At 39.3% G+C, this 25,594-nt stretch overlaps 1 protein-coding gene across 5 annotated transcripts in view; it reads left to right on the forward strand.

The window, feature by feature from the left end:
• The window catches only part of MYH10 (myosin heavy chain 10), a 138,658-nt gene that overhangs the window by 55,389 nt on the left and 57,675 nt on the right, over nt 1-25,594 (forward strand). For all 5 annotated transcript variants that reach the window (XM_082604528.1, XM_082604529.1, XM_082604532.1 and 2 more), the window contains exons 6-10: nt 3,020-3,112; nt 19,094-19,157; nt 20,895-20,993; nt 22,768-22,911; nt 23,165-23,260. In XM_082604528.1, the coding sequence (XP_082460654.1) occupies nt 3,020-3,112; nt 19,094-19,157; nt 20,895-20,993; nt 22,768-22,911; nt 23,165-23,260 (496 nt within the window). The remainder of the gene's footprint in view (nt 1-3,019; nt 3,113-19,093; nt 19,158-20,894; nt 20,994-22,767; nt 22,912-23,164; nt 23,261-25,594) is intronic.

Consider the following 25,594-nt stretch of genomic DNA (forward strand, 5'->3'; position numbering starts at 1 on the left):
CCGGATGACTCTGTATCTACTGGTCTAAACTGCTTTGAACTAAGACAAAAAGGTGATAGATAGCGAGTAACAAGCACAGAAATTAGAGCCTGCCGCTCGAGATTAGAGTCTGGTGCTAAACATGGCGATTGACTGCTGCCGCCAGCTTCCAACCCTACTCTCTGGTCAGTGGGACGCCTGCAGCTTTGCCCATCAGGCCTACAAGGTGCAGCAAGAGTCCAGCCCGAGTCCCCTTGCTGGCTGAACTGGAGTTTTGAAAGGTGTATATATACATATATATATCTTTTTTTTTAACCAATTTAAAACTCATCCTATATCTATCATATAGCAAGTGTATATAATAAATTATGTAATAAACACAAGGGTATAGTTTTCATCACGATTGGTAAACCTTTAAAGCATCATATAATTCTAAATACTTAGAACTTTAAAAATAATTTAAATAGCTAATGCTGATTTCTTTTCCCCACATTCCCAAGTGACATTTCTCATTACTATATAGAATAGAAAAGGGACATAGCCCATCCAAGTTCCAGCAGAAAGGTTAGCACTTAGTCACTGTCCCCTGATGGTTTGTAAATGGCTTCATAATTTGGTTGAGAGCTGTTAGCCCTGTTTATCTAAATGTGAAATTATTCAATGCAGAAATGATAAATTTTAGTGGTGATTTCCTAAAGATCATTTTTTTGTGTTTTTAATATTAGCTCTGTGTCAAGCTCTTTGTGATTTATTTATGAGCTTTTGAGATCTTTACTTGGTCTCCGTGATGTCAAAAATCCATTGGAAGAAAAGTACCACCACATTCCTGTTAATGTAGTGGCCTCCAAAGTAGGGACCCAAGCCTGCGGTTACCACAGTGATTATGAGGACCCTTAACCCAAATCTTACTTCCACCTCTGGCTCACCACCATCGCCTCCCCAAATACTACTAGAATGTCTTCGGACCGCTGATTACCCATCCATTCAGCAAACATTCATGGAGCATCATTTTGGCGTGATACTGACTAACCTCATACAGGGTATACAGCCGGTGCCTTTAAGCCAAGAGAAGAATGGAATCAGGATCAGTGGATCACATGCACACATGTGCGTGTACACACACATGCGTGCATACACACGTGAAGGAGAAAAGAAAAGAATCTATAAACTTGACCCAAAGAATTCTTGAAGCCATGTCTAGGGAATATTAAAATGAGGTATACAATATTTGTTTTACCTCCAAGTTAGGAAAATATTTTAAAGATAGATTATTATTGAAAGTATTTTTATTATGATTTGGTAGGATAGTGTGTAATTTTAAGGAATCTGTATTCTAACTCCTTGATCCAACCGTAGGAGTGTCAGGTAAGGCAGTGCCCCACTTATCAAGTCCGGGTTTTTCTGACAGTTTCTACGCCCTGATCACACAGATTGAGTTAGGTTAAGGGATTCTAGAGCCCAAATCATTATTGTGGCGCCAGTGCACCAAGAGCTTTGCGAGATGTTAGCAGAGACTCAGTGATGGCTGTGACCGCTAACCTCCAGGGGAAAAGCACTTCTACGTCACAGCACAATGGCTGCTATTCTTAGTGATGACTCTCAGCCATTAACATTGGTTCAGGACACCATGTTTTAGAAACTTTGATAGCATGTAGTGTTTAGAAAATTTACATCAGAAGTAGTCTGGCGTCTTGAAGTCCATAAACGGGAAGATCCCCTGTACAGGGAGCATATTATCTAAAGCCAGGAATGTGAGTTGATGCCACGTCATGACATTCACATGGCAGGACTGGTTCCTGACTGGTTTCAGTCGAACACAATAGTAGACTCTAGATAAAACCTGGGAAAATAATCCAGACAATCGGACAATCCAGGTAAATGCTCTAGAGTAGACGTGTAACACTGCAGCGCCTCACTGTGTGTCACGGGCTTCAGGAACATTTCCTACCCTTTCATTGGAGTGAACCACACCACCTAAACATCCAGCCACACCTGGGTTAGATGCCGAGACTGCATGTGTGGCATAGATTTGTTCCTGATTTTAGAGTCGATGATAGTGTAATATGTCACAGAGCAAGTGGCCATTAATTTTAAAATCTTATGTGAGCTTCCTTGTACTCTTTTTTTTGCTTAGAGAATCACAGTAGCTAGCAGTTTTTCTTTCTTGAGGTCTAGTATACTGCGGGTATTTTAAAATACAGGGGTAAGATCTGTGTTTGGAAAGAGTAGATTTATTTAAGTCCTACAGTGTAATTCTGAAATTACATTCCAGGGATCCAGAAATGCCTCATGCTTCCCCATGCAGCCTTCTGTTGTGTTTCGTGATTAAAGCATATATTAATATACTTACGTATTTTGTTTGTAAAATCTGTTTTACAGCTTAATTTGCATATAAGTAATGACCATTATACCAAATACAGTATACTTAGCTTTTTAAATATGTGCAAGAATTCAGTAGCATCGCCATCTTTGTCATCTCTGAAACTGGAGATGAGGACATTGCCCTGTCTACATCGTTAAGATATTATGTGAAACCCTTGGAAAAATGGCAAGTCTTATTACCAGTACAGTGGAAATTATTAGGATTTGCTGCCTTAAATCTTTGGAACCAGGCAAAGTAGAAATAAGCAGAAGTATAAGTATTAATATGTCCTCAATTGAAGTATCATGCTAAATTTCATTTCATGAAAACCAGTTTGCTTTATTTTAAAAATTCTCCACTTAATTTATGTGCCCCGTCCTTAAATTTACCATCACTGTGCAGTGTGACATTTTCTTCTCCTTGTGAGCACATGATAGATGCTAATTTTTTCCTTTAGCAGAGCCCATAAGACCAAGATAAGAATCCAACAACAAAGCTTGCTGGATAGCAAATAAAATGAAAACACTGAGCAAAAGAGGCAGTGTTTGGTTTTGCTTTGTTTTTTTTCCCTGAGGACTGGAGTAGACATGTTAGATTAACATATATTTGCTTTTATTTTTGTGTGTGTGTGTGTGTGTGTGTGTGTGTGTGTGTGTGTGTGTGTGTGATGTCTTTTAGGGGGAACTTGAACGGCAGCTTTTGCAAGCAAATCCAATCCTGGAATCATTTGGAAACGCAAAGACTGTGAAAAATGATAACTCATCTCGTTTTGTAAGTTTAAAAGCACCAGAAACTTTTCATTCCTCAGACTTCTAGTTGAATGTCTACTATGATTAAGCAAATCAAGTACTTTCCTTCCTAACAGATGTAGTATGGAACAGGGCTGTCCAATAGAAATACAATGCAAGTCACGTGTAATTAACATTTTCCTAGTAGTCACATTTTAAAAAGCAAAACAAATGGGAAAAAACAAATGGGAAAGTAATTTTAATCATATGTTTATTATATATAGTTATGTATATAGATAGTTATGTATTATTCTGTGGATGTATAATTGTATAACCTCTCTGAACTTATTTCTTCGTTTTTGATTGGGGATGATATATAATTACGAGGTTGGCGTGGAGATTAAATGAGATGCGTGCTGAATGCTTAATACAGAACCAGGCACGGTAAACACTCAACAAGCAAAGTTGGAATTGGATGTGGTAAATTGTTCTTTTCATACATTACCATTTCTATGGGATGTGGACCTCACAATGATTTGTCCCTCACATTTTGTCTCCTCAAAAATTTCCTCTCAGCCGTTCGACTCTCTTAATTCGCTGAAAGCTTTACTTTCTTCCTCAGCCCGACCGGCTTGCACACCTAGTCTGGGGATGTTATCCTGAGTGACAGCCGGCTCAGGGTGACTTACAGGACACGGCCCTCCCCTTTCCAGCTGCTTAGAGTCGACACTTGAATAGCAAATCATTCAACTTCTGTTATTTCTACTTAAGTCATTCGAGTTAATTCTCTGTTTTTCCTCCCTCCTCTGATATTAGACGTCTTGGTTAAAGTTAAGAAGGGCAGAATCAGAGACTCCAATTCTAACAATCCCTTGATGGGCAGTTTCTGGAAATCGGGTTCACTGTGACATTCTTTACTCTGGGTCCGCACGTTAATCTCCTGATGATGAGGTTTCTGTGATTAGGAGATGCCACCAGATCACAGGGGACCCAGGAAATACAAAGGTAGCTAGATAACCCTCTGTATGCCTTTGCCCGGGCTGCCAAAACAGAGCACCACAGACTGGGTGGCTTAAACAATAGACATGTATTTTCTCACAGTTGGAGGAAGTCTGGGATCAAGGTGTTGGCAGGGTTGGTTTCTTCCGAGCCCTCCCTCCTTGGCTTGTGGATGGCCGTCTCCTGTGAATTCACGTTCCCTTCCCTCTGCATGTTTGTGTCTGGCCTTCTCTCATAAGACCCCAGTCATATTGGATCCGGCCCACCCTAGTGACTCATTTTAGCTTAATTACATCTGTGAAGACCTTTTCTTTAAACATAGTCATGCTCTGAGCTACTAGGGGTCAGGACTTCAACATATGGATTTGGGGGTGGGGGATGATTCAGCCCGTAACACCCTCAGAGGTAGTTTAAGTGCAAGAGACTTTCCAAGTTATGTAACAAGTATGGGACTATTTGCTTGGAATACTGTTTATTCCCAGTAAGATAAAATCTGAAGATTTGCTTAATCCAAGTTCATTTAGTAATTATTTTAGCTTTTTCTGTACAAGTGGGATAACAAATGTGCCCGTGTCAGTAGGAAGCATGGCTGTGACTTCTGGCTCTGGGGAAACTGAGCTGCTTTTTGAGTTTCTGTCATTCTGTGGGTCATCAGCACTGAGCTGGAGCCACAATTAAATCTGAAATTCTTCCTCCTGAAAGCCCTGTGTTTAGTGGCTGTGTCATGGGATGGGAGACCCAGTGAGCTACCAGCTTTGGTATGTGAATCTCCGTGACGATTTTCAAGGACTTCTTAGTGGAAAATGTTTTATTTTACCACATAAATCAAGTTACCAGTCTATTCTGATTTCTACCTCCCCCCCAAACCACACTCTAAATTCAAGAAAAACACTTTTGTACCCATTAGTCTCATTTTTGCCTAGAAAAGATAAATTGCTACTAACCAGTCATGTGTGTCCTTTGGTAAAGAATGTAGCGATTCTGTTACTAAGTGGTAAAGATTCATCTACTGAGGTTTTTGTGTTTGGGACAGATAGACCTGTTGCTATGTAACAAATTCCCCTAAGACCTAGTGACATAAAACGTTGATCGTCTCAGCGTTTCTGAGTGCTGGTTCTGGCCCGTGGTCTCCCATGAGGTCGTCATTACTGTGTGATTGGCTAGCGCCGAGGCATCTGAAGGCCTGCTGAGGCTGGAGGAGCTTCCCAGCTTACTTGGGTAGCTTTTGGCAAGAAGCCTCAGTTCCACACCTCAGTGGTCTCTCTGCAGGGACGCTTGCTCACGACATGGCAGCCAGCATCCCCCAGAGCAGGTGACCCGAGTCCCAGAAGGTAGGGGTTATTGAGGCCATCTTGGAAATTGGCTACCAGAGATCATTAGATTTCCATATTGACATATGTAGGTTATAATCTGTAATTTGCATTACTCTAGATCAGTGGTTCTCAATTTGGGGTCCCCTGGGGATCCCACATTTGACATCTCATGGGTGGAGGCCAGGGATGTTGCTAAACATCCTACAATGTACAGGACAGGCCCCACAACAGAATTATCCCCAAATGTCAGTTATATGGAGATTGAGAAACTCGGCTCTAGTTTGTTCCTTTAACTTGCAGTCTAAATTAAGCTGATCACTTTTTGAAATTCATTTGCAGAGCAATTACTATACTTAAGTCTCCTTAATGCTTGTTATTGACACATCCTGTTCCAAAGGTTGATAAAATAATTCTGGTGGGAACTTCTTTTACATTCTACTGGTGGGAAGAATTTCTTAGATTGTTTCCTAGTAAGATTGATTCTAGCAAGAATCACCCATTCAGTGTGAATTCTCAACAAACCCTGATTCAGCTGAGGTTCCACCTTCCAAAGTGCTTGTACTACTGAATAATCATCATTAAGTATGCTCAATCTAATATAGTAAAAGCTAATCCTTTTTTTTTTTTTGGAGTATAATTGCTTCACAATGCTGCGTTAGTTCCTGCTGCACGATGAAGTGAATCAGCCATAGGCATACATATATCCCATCCCTCTTGGACTTCCCTCCCATCTCCACCCCCATCCCACCCATCTAGGTCATCACAGAGCACTGAGCTGAGCTCCCTGTGCTATACAGCAGGTTCCCACTAGCTATCTGTTTTACACATGGGTAGTGTATATATGTCAATCCTAATCTCCCAATTCGTCCCACCCTCCCCTTACGCCCCTGTGTCCACATGTCTGTTCTCTACGTCTGTGTCTCTATTCCTGCCCTGCAAATAGGTTCATGTGTACCATTTTTCTAGATTCCACATATATGCGTTAATATACGATATTTGTTTTTCTGACTTACGTCACTCTGTGTGACAGACTCTAGGACCATCCACATCTCTACAAATGACCCAATTTCGTTCCTTTTTATGGCTGAGTAATATTCCATCGTATATATGTACCACATCTTCTTTATCCATTCCTCTGTCGATGGACACTTAGGTTGTTTCCATGTCCTGGCTATTGTAAACACTGCTGCAGTGATCATTGGGGTGGATGTGTCTTTTTGAATTATGGTTTTCTCAGGGTATATGCCCAGTAGTGGGATTGCTGGGTCATATAGTAGTTCTATTTTTAGTCCTTTAAGGAACCTCCATACTGTTCTCCATAGTGGCTGTATCAATTTACATTTCCACCAACAGTGCAAGAGGGTTCCTTTTTCTCCACACCCTCTCCAGCATTTATTGTTTGTAGATTTTTTGATGATGGCCATTTTGACAGGTGTGAGGTGATACCTCACTGTAGTTTTGATTTGCATTTCTCTAGTAATTAGTGATGTTGAGCATCCTTTCATGTGCCTCTTGGCCATGTGTATGTCTTCTTTGGAGAAATGTCTGTTTAAGTCTTCTGCCCATTTTTGGATTGGGTTGTTTGGGGTTTTTTTGATATTGAACTGCATGAGCTGTTTGTATATTTTGGGGATCAGTCCTTTGTCAGCTGCTTCGTTTGCAAAATTTTCTCCCATTCTGCACGTTGTCTTTTTGTCTTGTTTATGTTTTCCTTTGCTGTGCAAAAGCTTTTAAGTTTAATTAGGTCCCACTTGTTTATTTTTGTTTTTATTTTCATTACTCTAGGAGGTGGGTCAAAAAAGATCTTGCTGTGATTTATGTCAAAGAGTATTTTTCCTGTTTTCCTCTAAGAGTTTTACAGTATCAGGTGTTACATTTAGGTCTTTAATCCATTTTGAGTTTATTTTTGTGTATGGTGTTAGGGAGTGTTCTAATTTCATTCTTTTACATGTAGCTGTTCAGTTTTCTACTGCACCGCTTATTGAAGAGACTGTCTTTTCTCCATTGTATATTCTTGCCTCCTTTGTCATAGATTAGGTGACCATAGGTGCATGGGTTTATCTCTGGGCTTTCTATCCTATACCATTGATCTGTATTTCTGTTTTTGTGCCAGTACCATACTGTCTTGATTACTCTAGCTTTGTAGTATAAAAGCTAATCTTTTTAGAAAAGATTTTTGATTAAGGCAGTATTCTTAGCTATTCATTCAACCAAGAAACAAACGTATCTTTAATATTGACTTTGGGCTTTAATTCTTAGAAAGTCAACTTTATATTGATACGTACAGTATTTTTTTAAAGAATTTAGTAGCTAGCTACTATTATCATAAGGCATTAACTGCACAATACAACAAGAACTTGATTTTAGCAGGTCCATAAAAAATAGTGAAGTAATTAGTTCCGTTGACTGACTCTTGTTCAGTTAAAACACCCTTTAGCAGTTTCCTGTGGGTGTTGCCAACACTGGTTCTCAGGGGGTTAGAGAGTAGCCAGTGTAGACTCATTTTTAAATTAAATTTTATTAATTTAGATTTTTTGTTGTGCATTTCAGTTAACTGTTAAGCACCTATTCTTTGCCAGGCACTGTGCTGCTTACTTGTTATCTCCATTGGATGTCTAATGGATTTCTTGAATTGACAAATGGAACTTTTATTTTTTGGTTCAAAATTTCTTTTTTTAAGTCTGATGTCAGTAAATGGTACCATCAAGTCACCCGGTTGCTTAAACTTAAAATAAAAACAACAAAACCTAGAAAAACAAAATACCTAGGAATCACCCTTGATTGAGCCTTTTTCTCATGGCCCATGTCCAAGCCAGGAGTGAATTTTGTGGTTCCACCTCCAGAACGTATTTCACATCTGTCCACATTTCTCCTTCTCCCTTCCCTAAACTCCTTGTTCGTCTCAAACCTGGTCTGAGGAGGTTTCCTCTGTATCCTCTATCCCAGTGTCCTGCTGATTTCCCTTGTAGCACTTAACACAGTCTGTAGTCGGCGCTCTGCTTATCTGTGATCTCTCTCCTGCTAGCATGTAAGATCTCTGGTGGTAGGGACCCCATCCACCTTGCTCTCTGGATCATTAGTTGCCTCTGCCTCCCACATGTAAGTACATAGTAGGTGTATGTATTTATGGAATCCATTGTTACAGTGTGGTTGCCTACTAAGCGCTTGACACTCTTCTATGCCCTGGAGATATATCAGTGCACAAAACAAAGGTCTGCAACCTCACAGAGCTCACCTTCAGTTGAGTTTTACCTTTAATGTGTTTTGATGACATGCCATCATGTACAGTTGAGCTCAGGGAGTGTTGCACGTGCCAGGCTCTCTGAGAATATGCATGCCCCAGTTTGGGGTTTTTTTTTTTTTTAATTGAAGCATAGTTGATTTACAGTATCATGTTAGTTTCAGGTGTACAGCAAAGTGATTCAGTTACACATCTTTTTTTCATATTCTTTTCCATTATAGGTTCTTACAAGATATTGAATATCGTTCCCTGTGCTATACAGTAAATCCTTGTTGCTTATGTTTTATATGTAGTACTGTGTATCTGTTAGTCCCATACTCCTAATTTATCTCTCCGCACCCTTCCCTTTTGGTAACCATAAGTTTGTTTTCTATGTCTGTGAGCCTGTTTCTGTTTTGCAAATAAATTCATTTGTATTATTTTGTAGATTCCACATATAAGCAACATCGTGTGATTTGTCTTCCTCTGTCTGACTGACTTCACTCAGTATGATAATTTCGAGGTCCATCCATGTTGCTGCAAATGGCAATGTTTCATTCTTTTTTATGGATGAGTAGTATTCTGTTGTATACATATGTACCACTTCTTCTTTATCCATTCATCCATTGATGGACACTTAGGTCGCTTCCATGTCTTGGCTACCGTGAGTAGTGCTGCTGTGAACATTGGGGTGCACGTATCTTTTCAAACTAGAGTTTTCGTCTTTTCCGGATATATGCCCAGGAGTGGGATTGCTGGATCATATGGTAACTTTTTACCTTTTTAAGGAACCTCCACCCTGTTTTCCATAGTGCATATGCCCCAGTTTTAGAAGTGTGGGCAGAAAAGGTGCATGGGAGCTGCTGGCCCCACAGCCAGGCCAGCCTGGGGTTGGGGCTGGGATTGGGGTTGGACGTCAGACCGAAAGAGTGACGTGACGTTAAAAGATGAGTTGTGTGTACAGTGGAATTCCGTGTAGTCATTATTTACAAGCCACGTGCCTGCAGTGAAAATATTAGAAACTATAAATTCTGTAAATTTTAGAATCTACTTGTTTCCATTTCTTTGATCTGATATAGACGAGTAATTTCCTGAAGAATATCTTTTCTTTCAAAGGTGACTAGCGCATGGTTTGTATTGAAGGGGATTCTTTAGGAGAGCATTGCCCTTACGAAAATAATCGTTCACAGTTAGTCCAGCTCTCTGTTTATGGGCAAGTGAAACGTGTTCCAGATGGACGAGATTTATGTAAAATGAATGTCTTGTAATGAAACTTTAGAAACGGAGTTCAGTTTCAAAATGATTGTATCAGCAGATATGTCTCGTCTTAGAAAGTTTTAGTAGGGATCACTTTCCATATCTGCACAAATCTTTTCCTTTATTTCTTCTTCTTTTTTTTTTTTCATTTGCAAAGATTTAAGCCGATTTGGCAATTCCGTGTTATGTACCTTGTGGTAGCTAATTAGCCTCTAATTTTTGAAGCTAGATAAAGCCTCCAGATGCCTCCTTACCCCTCGGCTACCAGGTTACAATGAAAGTGAGTCAGAATTCTGCACCCTCACGTGTATTATCGAGCAGGCACCAAAATCAGTTTTGTGGGTAAATTGAACACAGTTGCTGCTCTGTCTTGTGTCGTCTCACAGAGCCTTTCTGTAACGATTTACCGAGGCAAATGTGACAGTACCAGACACAGAACATGGTCTGCACCACGCAACCCCCATCCTCCAGATCCGCGGCTGCCCTCCCAACCCTGCAGCCCCTGGGGCTCACTGCAACCTTGACACCCGGCCCACACCAGACTGGCTGGTGGACATCTGTGTATTTCCAATCAGCCCATGGCTATTAATGTCACTCATTTTTCCCCAGGAATTTCTAACATCGGTTACACTAAGTAACAGGGCCACTTAGTTAACAAGAAAACTCATTTTACTAATTAACAAAGCTTCTGGTGTAATCTGGAGATTAAGATAGCTGAAGCATTTAAAATAGCCTTCTGGCCTTGGGATTAAATCCTAACTAATTACTTCCCGAATGGGTTTTCCCATTTAGGGCAAATAGCTGCCTCCAGAGTGGAGATATTTCCTGGAGCAGACTAATACACATCCATAGCACACTATCTATACTAACATGTTTTCAGGTAAATTACAGATCTTATAACAACTTTAAATACCAAATTAGGAAGGGGGAAGTGATTTTTAGAGCATGAAACAAACCTGCATTGTCCCTGTAGTAAGTTGCTAGCAATGTAGGTTTTTTTTTTTTTAATTAGTTTCTGCTTTATAACAAAGTGAATCAGTCATACATATACATCTGTTCCCACATCCCTTCCCTCATGCATCTCCCTCCCTCCCACCCTCCCCATGCAATGTAGGTTTAATAACTATGGATACGTCATAACCACCCACTGAAAAAGTTCCAGAAAGTCAGTGTCGATTCAGAAGGAATAAAATTCTTTAAGTAAGGTAATTTTCTTCTTATTTTCTTGACAGTATCAAAATATCCAAGTTGTCCTATTGTACTTTTGGAGTGAAATTCTTTACAGTTTCTGTTCTACATAAGAGAGAGGATTCTAGCCATCTTTGCTGTTCAGACTCTTGCAGTAGCATGCTGTCTTAGTTGTCCTTGGATTGGGAAGCAATGTGCATGGCATCAAAATGCATCCTCTATCATTAACACATAATGTACTCGTCCTATTTTTTGCTTTTCCTTTGTTGTTGTTTTTATTGGCGAAATCCTGGTTGAATATTCTGAGTACCATAATCTGACCTATATGGGAATCAAATACAGTGTGGGCATCTTCACCACAAGTTTCTTCACATCATGTCTAAAAGATGAGAGGACCCAACCCATTTAAAAGTAAAACTCTGCTTGTTTTCCACTTTAGATTTGTATGTTATTAAAAATGTTAATTCTGAAAGAGTATTTATTATGTATGTGACGGAAAAGCTTTTCAACCTATATATTTTATTTTCTCCCCTGACCCCACCCCAAGACTAACACTGAAGTGATTTCACATCCCCTGGCCTGCCTCTTACCTAATTTGCCAGGATGTTCAACATTAAGGGGAATATTTAAATCCTAGACCATTTGGGGGATGTTTAGTAAAGTATTTCTTTTTGGTTCAGAAATTTTGCTTTTTTCTGTGTCAAAGTATTGGGCTTCCCTGGTGGCGTGGTGGTTGAGAGTCCGCCTGCCGATACAGGGGACACGGGTTCGTGCCCCGGTCTGGGAAGATCCCACATGCCGCGGAGTGGCTGGGCCCGTGAGCCATGGCCGCTGAGCCTGCGTATCCAGAGCCCGTGCTCCACAACGGGAGAGACCACAACAGTGAGAGGCCCGCGTACCGCAAAAAAACAAAAAACAAACAAACAAAAAAATAGAACCAAGATTTATTAGTTACTAAGTAGATTGTTTTCAGAGTTACTGGTTTCTTTTGGGGTCAGGACAGGGCCAGAGGGACACCCCCAGTTCACTCTGCCTTCTCCCACATGTAGGCTTTCTCATTCCATCCTCTTTTTTCATTAGTTTTTTTGCCTGGCCCTTTTCCTTTAGCCAAAAGAGATTTCTCTGGCACTAGCTGTAATGATTAGAGCAACTACGGATGCCAGTTATAAAAAGGAAAGGGAACCGATTTGGCTAGGGAACTGATGAGCAAATTAGATGTCGTATGTTGGTGACTTTGTTTATCCAGGTAAGTGATCACATGTCTAAATTATTTGGGGACATTTCTTTTTAGGTTACCTGTTCAGAAGCCCGTGCTTTTAGTTCAGAAGAACTAAAAAACTTTAGTTAGTTTTTTTTTTTTTCTCCTTTGAATCTAACTTCCTTTTTTAGTTTATATTTTCTCATGAAGTAAAGGAAAAATAAGTTCACCAAATATAAAATGGATAGTGTTCAATTTAAAATTTTAAAGTTATTAGAGTTCAACATTACCAGTGTGATAACTTTGTCCTTTTGCCCAAATAAAGAATTTCTTTTGTTTAATGAATTGTGAACTTCTAATGTAGAGTGGTAAAGAAAAGAGAATAGGAAATAGTATAAGAAGTTGAAAGCTTGAACAGCATGTAGATAAATACATAATACATTAGACAAGTTATTGAAAGCTGAACGTTTGTATTACTATATAGTGAATTTTTAAGTGAAATATTCAGCGAGAATTAGGTGATGTGATACTTTGATTAACCTTTCTGCAGGGGTTAAAGTGAGAAGTTTGGAAAAGGATCTGAGCACTTGTGTTGGCTGTGTAAACTTTGCAGCTTGGAAGTAATAACATTGTCTTGACCACTCTCTTAAAATAGTAATTTTTTATTAACTCAATGAAATAGTGTATAGATGATACAGCGGTTTAACATTTGTAAAGAATTTTAATCCTCATTATAACATCAGGACTTGATTTTAGTTCTTGAGTTTCTTTTTTGAGCCGTTCTAATGATTCGTAAGGACTGATAGTTTTGAACTTTATTGTTTCTTAAGGATCTTCCACAAAACAAGAACAAAAATGACTTATTTTAAAAATAGCATAAAACTCATTTTCTCTCATAATTACCATATGAGTCCTTTGGGCCATTTTATAAATCTAAGAAAAATTAAGGGTTTTAGTGATCTTATTTTCTTCTGTATTTTGTAACATTTTGCTATTTCATCATCCTTGGAATTGATTCATCATTACTCATCAGTTATTCCCAACGGTGTTTAAAAAGACTAAAATAGAGGCTTCCCTGGTGGCATAGTGGTTAAGAATCCACCTGCCAGTGCAGGGGACACGGGTTCGAGCCGTGGTCCAGGAGGATCCCACATGCCGCGGAGCAGCTAAGCCTCTGTGCCACAGCTACTGAGTTTGTGCTGTAGAGCCCGCACACCACAACTACTGAGCCCACGGGCGTGCCTAGAGCCCGTGCTCCGCAGCAGGAGAAGCCACTGCAATGAGAAGCCCGCGCACCGCAACAAAGAGTAGCCCCCTCTCGCTGCAACTAGAGAAAGCCTGCGCACAGCAACAAAGACCCAACGCAGCCAAAAATAAATAAATTTATTTATTTATTTATTTTTTAAAAGACTAAAATAATAAGACTAATGGAATTGCCTAGAAGGAGGCTCTAACAGTGACTGTTGCATCATCCTTTCGTTTGCTTATTGTATTGCCCCAAGAATTGCATTATCTTTCAAGAAGGTATGAAAGAATGCTACAGACAGCATTTTTGTAGTCTGCTTTTAGATTTCAGTGAACATAGTTGAAAAAATCAGAAGTTTTCACCTTAGTGACAGAGAACTGACAGAGGAACACATTTCACAGATATTAGATGAATCAGAAGATGAATGCAAAGAGGCAGCGTTGTAGACTCTGATGACAGTGAAATTGGTTCTGTAAGTCTCAGGTTGAGTCTTCAAATGGTGTAGCCTTGAATTTTCTCAAACTCAAGAACAATCTATTTCTAAAGACAAAAAGGAAATATGTCATTGGCATCCAGTTAGTCATTCAACAGGAAGGATTTCCTAACTCAGAATTTTGTAATAAGAATCTGGACCGCTGGTTTTACTAAACAGCCGTGTGACAGTGTTCTTTCATCTTGTGTAATGTTTGTGGGTCAGCATTTGTGCAGTATGGTTTGTAAAGGGACAAATGCTGAAGGCAGAATAGTATATGAAAGTGATTGGAAGGAAGTAGACGGTGTAGAAATGAAGAGATTCATTGGATTGACCATTCTAATCGGTGCTTGTAAATCTAAAAATGAAAATGTTTTACAGTTACAGAGCCAAAAAGGACTTTCACTCATAAACAAAATTATGGGCTGTCCGAGGTTTTAGGTATTCTTCCAGTATTGCATTCTGACAATGCAAGGGCAATAATAAGTGAGAACCTGTTGGTGGAAGGGAATAAAGGTGTTGATAGTTGCCACTCTGAACAGCTGTTACCCCAGGATGTTGTATCTCTTGAAGATAAGGGAGTAGTTTTGCTTACAACTTAGAGGTTGAAATCAGACTGCAGTGTATCACAGACTACTACTCTCTGTAGTAGTTTTATGTTAAGAGAACATGAACACAGATCCTCCCTTTAAATTACCATTTAGCTTGAAGCTAACGGATCTACTTGATAAACTGTAAGACTACTCAGCTCCACTGGGCTGTTTCTGGGAATCCTTCTTCTGTTCCCATAGCACCGCCTCTCAGTCCTTTGGACGTGCCCGGACCATGTTCTTCAGGTTCCAAAAAAAACACCGCCTTGGTTCTCCTGAAGTTGGGGGGCCACTTGTCAGCATCTCTCAATGCCACAACCATATTATTTGTGTAAACTGGTTGTTTGTATAAAAGTAATACTTATATGATATCACAAGAGCCCGTCTGAAAAGGAGGAAAAGTTTTTTTCTCACATTAAAAACAAACAAACAAAAAAACTTTCTCTCCCGCTATAAAATAAAACTAACCAAACAAGCAAGTTGTGATTTTTATTTTGTGACGCTTAAGTAATTAACAAGTTCTCTGGAAGAAATTGTTCAATACTCACCAGCAGCCTCTTAAAGATTTGCATGGTAGTCCGATGGAATTTAAATTGTTACCTCATTAAGTTCGGTGATACAAGATCAGCTTTTAAGCTAGAGGGCGTTGCTGGTATTTGTGTCACCATCCTCATTTCCAATTTCATGTTCTATTCTGTTGTCTGCACATACTCAGTTACAAATGTTAGACCCGTGTCCAGAGTTGTTTTGGTTTAGCCAATGTTTTGATAACTTATAAATGTGGTGAGTCACTTTATACGTGACTGTGTGAGGGGTGCTAAGAGGCTGTTTTTCACAGAATGCCTTTGCTTCCTCCAGGACTCATGTTTTTCACCTCCCTCTTGAACCCTTTGGGGTTTAGTGGCATCTGAGGCAGACCCTTAATGGAATGCGTGTCTGTTATTATGACGGCACGATACCTTAGCCATACCAAACTAGCCATGCATTTCCTGTGCAGAACAAGGCTTTTAGAAAATATGAGATAGAATATTTACATTTTGGTGGCGGGGGGCGGTGTTTGAAGGACACTTTGGAAATGGTGAAGGGGAGAACTGGGGTGGGGAGGCAGCTCCTTGGTGTGTACATGAGGGAGACTTCACTGCTGGAAATCAGCATTAGGAACTTTCTCCCCATCTTCCCCACGTACGATCTCTTTTCACCTTGTTTTCCTAGCTTGGTTTGAGTTTATTAAAATTGGAAAACTGGGTGAGTTCTTACTGAGTGCTCATAATATTGAGCAAAAAATATGAGTTCTTTTTTTTAATTTAATTTATTTTTGGCCGTGTTGGGTCTTCGTTGCTGCGTGCAGGCTTTCTCTAAGTTGTGGCGAGCGGGGGCTACTCTTTGTTGTGGTGTGCGGGCTTCTCATTGCGGTGGCTTCTCTTATTGCAGAGCACAGGCTCTAGGCGTGTGGGCTTCAGTGATTGTGGCTTGCAGGCTCAGTAGTTGTGGCACACGGGTTTAGTTGCTCCGTGGCATGTGGGATCTTCCTGGACCAGGACTCGAACCCGTGTCCCCTGCACTGGCAGGCAGATTCTCAACCACCGCGCCATCAGGGAAGCCCCAAAATATGAGTTCTTGATTTTCGTAAGTTATCCCTTTTTTCAGTTTTGAAAATCAACATTATTGAGATATAATTTACCTGCAGTAAATCACAGTTCAAAAATTCTGTGGTAGCATCCGAATACTGACTACTCATTTTTTTCTACTTAAAGTAAATATTTATACACTGAAAAAAATAACATTGGAAAGGTGAGAAGAGTGCTGAAGTCATAGGTAAAAGAATGGGCAATTGGAGTGGAGACACAAGTGAAGAGTGTAAATCGGCATTTCATGAGGAAGTAACGTTTAATTTAACATATTTATTGTAAATCTAAGGAATAGATGTTTAATTATATATTTTTAAATGATGTTTATCTAAGGAGGCCTAAGATATCTCCCTTGATTATTTTTTAAAATTAGTTTATTGAGTTACATTTTGCATACAGTAAACTTCACCCCTTTCAAGTGTGCAGTTCGATAGATTTAGATGAATGTAAATAGTAGTGTAACTGGCACCGTGATCCAGAGATAGAATATTCCCATCCTCCAAAAAGTTTCCCTCCTGCCTTGACATAGTTAGTCCCCTCCTCCTAACTGTAGCTCTGATAACCACTGGTCTATTTCATCTCTATAGTTTCGTTTTCTTTAGAATGTCAAGTAAATGGAATCATGACATAAGTGTAGTGTTTTCCGTCCAGCTTCTTTCACACAACATAAAGCTTTTTTAGATCCATCCATGTTGTCGGGTATATCACTGGCTTGATCATTTTTATTGCTCCGCGGTGTTCCATTGTGTGAATATACCACTATTTCTTTATCCATTCACTCTTGATGGACATTTGGATTGTTTCTTTTGGGGGACTGTTAAGGAGAAAGTGGCTGTGGACGTTCACGTGCAACACTTCGTGTCATGTGGTAACTTATGTTTAACTTTATAAGAAACTGGCAAACTGTTTTCCAAAGTGGCTGTACCAGTTTGCATTCATTCCAGGGTTGTATGAGAGTCCTAATTGTTCTGTATCCTTGCTGGTCTTTCTTAAAAATTTTACAGAGTGGATATGTAGTGCTATCTCATTGTGCCAGTTTTAGTTTGCGTTTCCCTAATAACTAATGCTATTGAGCATCTTTTCATATACTTACTGACCATTTACCTATGTTCTTTGATGAAGTATCTGTTTAAATCTTGTGTCCAATTTTTTTTATTGGATTGTTTGTCTTGTTACTGGTTGTAGGAGTTCTTTATATATTCTGGGAACAAAGTCCTTTATCAGATAAATGTTTTGCAAATATTTCCTGCCAGTCTGGTCTCTCTCTCTCTTTGATTTTTTTAAAATCTTCTCTACAGCGTCTTTTCAGTATATGTGCTGCTGAAACGAGCACTGCACTGTCTTTTAAAGAGCAGAAGTTTTAAATTTTGATGAAATCCAGTTTATCAGCTTTTTATTGTATGGTTTATGCTTTTCACATTCTATCTAAGAAATCTTTGTCTAGCTTAAGGTCATAAAGATTTTCTCCTGTTTTCATTAGCAAGTTCTTTTAGAAAGTTTTCTTTCACAGTTTTAGCCCGTGCATTTAGGTCTATGATCTATTTTGAGTTGATTTTTGTATATGGTGTGGGGTAAGGGTCTAGGTTCTTTTTGTCTCATTTTGCGTATTTTTCAAGCACCACTTGTTGAAAAGACTGGCCCTTTCCCTGTTAAATTACCTCGGCACCTTTGTCAAAGATGAACTGACCGAATGTACGTGGTCTGTTTCTGGACTCTACTCTGCTGCATTGATCTGTATCTCTGTCCTTTAATCAATACCACACTGTCTTAATAATTTTATAGCTTCTTGAAATCCAGTAGTGCACGTCCTCAAGCTCTGGTCCTCTTTCTCAGAATTGTTGTGACTTTTCTAGATCTTTTTCATTTCCCTTAAATTTTAGAATCTGCCTGTCCACTTCTATAAAAAAAGCCTTCCAATCCCTTGCCTTTTTTTTTTTTTTTTTTTTCTTTTTTTTGCGGTATGCGGGCCTCTCACTGCTGTGGCCTCCCCCGTTGCGGAGCACAGGCTCCGGACGCGCAGGCTCAGTGGCCATGGCTCACGGGCCCAGCCGCTCCACGGCATGTGGGATCTTCCCGGACCGGGGCACAAACCCGTGTCCCCTGCATCGGCAGGCAGACTCTCAACCACTGCACCACCAGGGAAGCCCCCCTTGCCTTTTCATTTGCTGAATAATAGTAGTATGTTTACCAGTATCAGTCCTTGAATTCTTGATCATTATTATGTTCCTTTATTTTGCAAAGTATTTAATTTGGCCTTTTATATCAGTATTTATAAGTAAGATATTTGCTTTTATTTTGCTTTCCCTTTTTTATGATATCTTTACCAGTTTGGGTATTCAGTGTTATGATAACTTTATAAAATGAATTATGAAAGAATCACTATTTTCTGTTTTCCTGAAACAGTTATGTAGTAAAGCAATCAAATATTCTCTAGGAATTTGCAAAACTATTTAAGACCAATCCATCATTTTTAAAGGGATAATTATATTTTATTATTTTCTATGATTATGGTCCGTTCAAGTTTTCTCTTGTTGTTTTCCTGAATGGATTTCTGTTTTCTTCGGAAGTCATCTATATTATTTACTTTTTTCAAGTCTAACATTATAGGGCTGGGCATAGTGTTCCTTTAAAGCTATTAAAATCTTTCAGATTATTTAGAAGAGCTTTTAAAAAGTTCTAAATGCTTAGGGTTTCATTTTTATTATGTCAAGGAAAGTAACCTATCCTAGCCCTACATTTTAAAAAAAATTTATTGAGGCTTTTTCTTTTTATTTGGGGCAATATATAAGATCTGCTTTTGTAAGCAATTCATGGATACATGACAGGGTACTTTGGCTTATTGTTTTATTATGGTGTTCAGATCTCCTATGTCCTTAATTTATTTTCAATTTTCTCTTTGTGATTTATTTTCAGGGCAAGTTTATTCGGATCAACTTTGATGTAACTGGCTATATCGTTGGGGCCAACATTGAAACATGTATCCTTTTTCATAATCACATTATTCAAAATAGAGAATGATCTAATCTTCCTGTGGCCTCGGGGCAACCCTCTGTGGTACCTCTCCCATTATCCAGATGATAAAACTTTAGCACAGAGAGATTGTGACTTGTTCAAATACCTTCAGCTTCGGAATATGAACTCCAAAGTGGTATTTTGTTGTCGTTCGTTTTTAACACCAGGTCATGATCTAGTCACATGGCTGGGGAAGTGGAGGGTCCCACTGAGGTGAAGGGTACCTGTACATCAACCCAGGAAGTGTTTGTGTGCTGTAAGGACATTTAGGTGAATACCCCTATGTTGAAAACATCTTCAGTTACTGCTGTGTTAGCCCATTTTTTACCATCTACTTCTGATACTAGTGGGGTGAGCGTGTCCCATCGAAACAAACCTTATTAATGTACAGAGCTGAAGTAGTTTCAGTTAGTGTTAAGCAGAATAAAACTAGAGGCAAAAAAAGTCAAATACATAGACTAGTCTTAAGAAATGTCACATGCATAGAATGGCCTTAAAGAATGATAGGTATATAAAGAATTAATTTGATTTAAGAGATAGTAAATTAGAAATGATTCTGAATGATAATGTGTCAGTTAGGAAAGATACAGGTGACAATTCTCTGATACTTGTTAAATACTCTTCAGTGGTAGAAATACACTGCCTCTATCCCTCAGGTGAGGGATAAATCAAACTCCTCCTGTTAATTCAGGACTTTGTTTTATGCCTCTAAATATGCTCAGAGCCAGAAAACACAAGAAGCACTTGAAAATGACAGACGAATGGAGCTAGAGTTCCTTCATACTGGGGAGCATCGTTCATGTGAATGTACTTTTCGCCGAATGTGGAGGATGTATTTGGGATAGTCTGATTTAAAATCAGGCTGTATGGCACACACATAGTTCACTTTGGTGGCCCCTGGGAAGGTTTACTTCAGAGGAGGCAGTCCTCTCCCAAAGCAGTGAAACTGAGACTCTGAGAGCCCAGTGTAGCTGTCAACCCAGAGACACGCCGGGAGCATCAAGGCCCCGTGAACAGAGAACCCAAACAGGCCCCAGATGTGCGTCCTGATACCCAGGTGGAGGTGCGGTGTTATGACGTGCAGGTGCTGAGTGGGGACTCGCAGGGGTAAGACAGGAGTTATGCACATGTATTTTGGAGTTCAACAAAGTTTTGATTTGTACCTCTACCACTTATTAGCTGTTTTTTTTTAAAGTTTTTCTACATACAATGCTTCGCATTTTTATTATTTATTTGTTTGTTTATTTGTTTATTTTTGGCTGCGTTGGGTCTTCATTGCTGCGCGTGGGCTTTCTCTAGTTGCGGTGAGCAGGGGCAACTCCTCGTTGTGGTGTGCGGGCTTCTCATTGCGGTGGCTTCTCTTGCTGCGGAGCACGGGCTCTAGGCGCGCGGGCTTCAGTAGTTGTGGCACGTGGGCTCAGTAGTTGTGGCTCATGGGCTCTAGAGCACAGGCTTAGTAGTTGTGGCGCATGGGCTTAGTTGCTCTGTGGTATGTGGGATCTTCCTGGACCAGGGCTCGAACCTGTGTCCCCTGCATTGGCAGGCGGACTCTTAACCACTGCGCCACCAGGGAAGTCTCAGCTGTGTTATTTTGAGTAATTTCTTTGTGCCTTGGTTTCCTTATTTGTGAAGTTGTGATAGTAATTCTGATGTTAAAAGGCTTTTTCTGCCTTCAGTGTCACCCTTAACCTCCTTTGCTCAGACCTTCTGGAAAAATCTCGTGCTGTTCGTCAAGCAAAAGATGAACGTACTTTTCATATCTTTTACCAATTGTTATCTGGAGCAGGAGAACATCTGAAGTGTAAGTTACAAAGTTTTTTACTCCTTTATATTCAGTTGAGTATCTTTTTTAATATTAAAACAATTTTTTTGAGAAAGAGAACAGTTTTGGGAAACAGATTTATACACATACACCAGAATTCTAGCTGGTTAAATTACGAAAATGATGTTGAATTTCCAAGCCATGGGGTCAGTACTTTAAGTGGCAAGCATATGGGTGGCGTTATATTATCTTTTGTACTTTTGTTTCTTTTCTTTTAAAATAATTTTAAATTAGAAGACAAATGATGTGTTTTTATACACATTCCATTTCAAAGTTTATAAATACAAAAGTAAGAAAAAATAAATTTATTTAATAAAATTAACTTGAATAAATATGTGTATTCCTAGATTTACAACTGAATATGTGTTATGCTTCCAGTAGTACTAGAAAGAGCCTGTGCGGATTTTTATTTATTTATTTTGTGAATCACAGGTTTAGGGTTGGACAGGGTAAAAAGTAAATTCTGTTCTGGGTCAGAGTTTTGCTGGGTCAGGAGGGAGGGGAGAAGGTACACAACTTTCCAGTTTCTTCTGAGTTTCAAAGTCCATGCTTCTTCTCTAGAATTAGTATGTATATTATTTAGATATCACAACAGACATATAGAACCCAGTAATACTTTTCTCATCTGGGGTCTAGGCTTTTGTTAACCATAGGTCATCTGTGGAAGCATTAAACCCAGAAATCAGTTAAAGAAAGACCTGCAAGGAAAAAATAATAATAATAATAAGCAGCAAGTAAATAGAGTAATTGCCAGTGAGAGACTAAAAATTCAAGATTATACATTAGGTAATGCTGAAGGGAAGAAAACCCTCAGGCTTTCAGACTGGCAGGCATTCTTAAGTAATAATGAATCGGAAAAAAAAGACACCGTTAAAAGAAGGAGATTAAAAAAAAAAAAGCAAGCAATACCTGGTAGAAGCTAAATGTGATGTAAATAAGAATTAAGGGATGGGGGTGATCGGGAGAAATCCTCTGCAGCAGAGCCAGTTACACAGAAAGCTAGGAGCACATGATAACATCTGCTGAAGGGTTAACGACCTGTTTTACTATTTTGAGTGCTCCTGAGAACGTCCTTCTGCTCTTAAGAACACATTTCTTGAAGGAGTCAGTTAAGTTCTCTCTAACTCATGGACCCTGAAGTATAGAGTCAGTGGGAGTATCCATTATAATACCCTGTCAGACTATTACTGTGTCAGACAGCACTCTCAGAGGCAATGTACCACTAAACAGACTGACTTGGAGAAAGAGTTTCAAGGCATTATCTGGGCTCAGCATTTGCCTGGTTCATATTCTACACCTTCCATATCCAAGTCTTTATCTAAGCCCATGCAGTCTTCACATTGACCTCAGTGTTTGCTATAAACTCCTTGCTAATATAGGAACATAGAATATGGGTTTGAAAGCTTTCCCTCAAAAGATGCCCAAAATATTTAAGTCTGAAAATCAAGTTTAGTTATCTGGAAGATTATCATACCCCAGCCTTCTGATTTCAAATATAATATTATACAAACCGCTGTTCCCAAAAGCCCCTGTTTAGATGTTTGTTGTTTATATTATCGTTTTCCTTCATTGTACAGATAATGGAAAACTGTCTTATGCTTGTGTATTTAACATGAGCATATAAAGAAAGAAGGAGTACGTGGTGGTGATGGGTTGGATGTTCTTCTGCCATGTGGGTGCAGTTTGAAGGTGGGGATGTGCTTTAGTCTGTTGTTGACTATTTATTACGTTGTATTGTTATGTTTTCTTTCAGCTGATTTGCTCCTTGAAGGATTTAATAACTACAGATTTCTCTCCAATGGCTATATTCCTATTCCGGGACAGCAAGACAAAGATAACTTTCAAGAGACAATGGAAGCGATGCATATAATGGGCTTCTCCCACGAAGAGATTCTGTGTATGTGTGATTTCTCTAATAAGATTCTGATGCTCAGTTTTCATAAGACTTATAAATTGGGGATAAATAACCTAAACTAGAAAATGATTGAGAAACTAATGGGAACTGCCTGTAATTTTATGAAATCCTGAGATTTGTCTTACTGAAAAATTTTGTATAGCTCATTTTTAGCACAAAATAAGTTAGAATATGTCTCTGCTACATTTTGATGCAGTATCTTAATTAATTTTTTTCTTTTTATATCAACATAAAGCAATGCTTAAAGTGGTATCTTCAGTGCTACAGTTTGGAAATATTTCTTTCAAAAAGGAGCGAAACACTGATCAAGCTTCCATGCCGGAGAATACAGGTAAATTGATGAATACTGATTTTATTTCTATTTCCGTGGTCTGTTGTTGTGTTCTCCACAAACATGTTACAACGCAAGCATTGTGTTTCCTATGAGACTCCACGTGCCTAGGAGTAAGGGTCACTCTGATTCCATAAAGGAGGGAAGAGAATGGGGTGCAGGGTGAGACGCGGCAGTGGAGACTCTGCCTTAGCCATGGGGCGTTAGGACTGGGGGGTGGGAGCGGGCACAGGCTGCAGAGACCACAGGGCTCATCTGAAAGGGAGCTGCAGCTGCTAGGTTCTATAGCCAGTTTTCTCCTTGCCAGCAGTATAGGCCCAGGGCTGCCAACTAGAATTGATTTTTCAAAGAAAGGTGGAAACCTAGATTTTAATATGAAATCTTCAAGCTTTTAAATATCGAAAATGGATTGAAATTCACACGGGTCAAGGACAGAAGTTTGTGAACCATAAAATGTGTTTGCAAGCCTTATGAGGTCTGCTTCCGAAGGTCTGGAGACAAAAAGAAAACTGAGGAATCAGTGTATTGACTCCAATGCTTGATCACCCGAGGACGTTATCCTGCCTCACAGGATCCACCGTGGCCAGTGAAGGCTGACATGCATCACAGTCTCTGCCCTGGAAATCGGCCTTCTTTTTTGTAACCAATATTAATTTAATTCTGTGTAACCCTTTTCAGGGACCTGTCCGTCTCCTGATACCTCATCACCACCATTTCCTGACAAAGCCTTTGCACCTCATCTTAAATCTTTAGATTTCCAGGATCATGAAATGTATCATTCAGTCAAAGTATTTTAATTGTCATTTGGGCCAACTTCTTCCATATAGCTTTCACGTGGTTAAGTAAGACTTAAAATCGAGCAGTTTAAGATTTAGAACAAGAAATGTATTAGTGTAACTTTGCTTGGAAATCTTGACTTAAAGGTAGAAGAGAATCAGGTCACCCTTCTGAAAGACAAGGCAGCCAAGTGTGTTTCTACTTTTTAAAATATAATGTGATAGGTTTTCTGCTTGTTATTTTTTTTTTTTTACCTTTTAAAAATATTTATGTATTTATTTATTTATTTGGCTGCATTGGGTCTTCGTTGCTGCACACAGGCTTTCTCTAGTTGCAGCGAGCGGGGGCTACTCTTCGTTGCAGTGCGTGGGCTTCTCCTTGCAGTGGCTTCTCTTGTTGTGGAGCACGGGCTCTAGGCGCACAGGCTTCAGTAGTTGTGGCACGTGGGCTCAGTAGTTGTGGCTCGCGGGCTCCAGAGTGCAGGCTCAGTAGTTGTGGCGCACGGGCTTAGTTGCTCTGCAGTGTGTGGGATCTTCCTGGAGTAGGGCTCGAACCCGTGTCCCCTGCGTTGGCAGGCAGATTCTTAACCAATGCACCACCAGGGAAGTCCTCTACTTGTTATTTTAAGATAACTTTTAGCTTGTAATGTTTGGTTTTGTTTTCCTTCTTTTTTTAATGCCCTTGATTTGTTATTTTTCATACGATTTTATAGACTGGCATTTGAAAATTTCCCTGAAAATCTGGAAATGTCTCATAATGGCAAGGCTTTCCCCCTCTTTTTTTTTTTTCTCCATTCTTTTCCTTTCTTTTCTTCCTTTCTTCTTTCCTTTATCTCTTTCTAACTTTCTTTTTCTTTCTTTCCATCCTTCCCTCCTTTTTCCTTTTTTCCTGCTTCATTTACAGAACAGCTGTTTTTTTAAAAAAAAAACAACTAAAATGGCTCCAGTGTCATTGCTTCACTGCTGTTCACTACATCACCAGTAATGAAAGTAAAATAAATATCTTTCTAATTGTATGAGAAGCTTTAAAAAATTACAACTCTATAAATAATTTTTCTCAAATTATTACCTATATTAGGTAGTGGTGGTTAATTAACACTTGCTCTGTTGCAGTGTGTAAGAGTTTGTACTTTTTAATTACAGTAAAATTTAAACATTTAAGAGGAGAGAGAAGAGTGTAAGGAACTCCCAACATTCTCGTCACCTGGCGTAGACAGTCACCAACTCATGGCCTGTCGTGTTTTATTCATACCACCTCTCACTTCCCCTTTTCTGGATTATTTCAAAGCAAATCCCAGATATTTCATTTGTAAATATTTCAGTCTGATGCTTGACTCAGGATTAAAAAATACGGGCCTGAAGTGAGCATATACACTTTGACTTCTTTTAGTATTGGCGATATTTCTACTTTCTCTTACCAGCGTTTTTCAGGTTATCGATATTTTTAAATTTTTTAATTGTGATAAAATTACACATAACAAAATTTATTTTGACCGTTTTTAAAGTGTACAGGTCAGTAATGTATATTCACATCATTATGCGATCAGTCTCCAGAATT

The sequence above is a fragment of the Mesoplodon mirus genome, assembly GCF_964341445.2.
Source record: "Mesoplodon mirus genome assembly, chromosome: 18".
Classification (NCBI taxonomy): Eukaryota; Metazoa; Chordata; class Mammalia; order Artiodactyla; family Ziphiidae; genus Mesoplodon; species Mesoplodon mirus.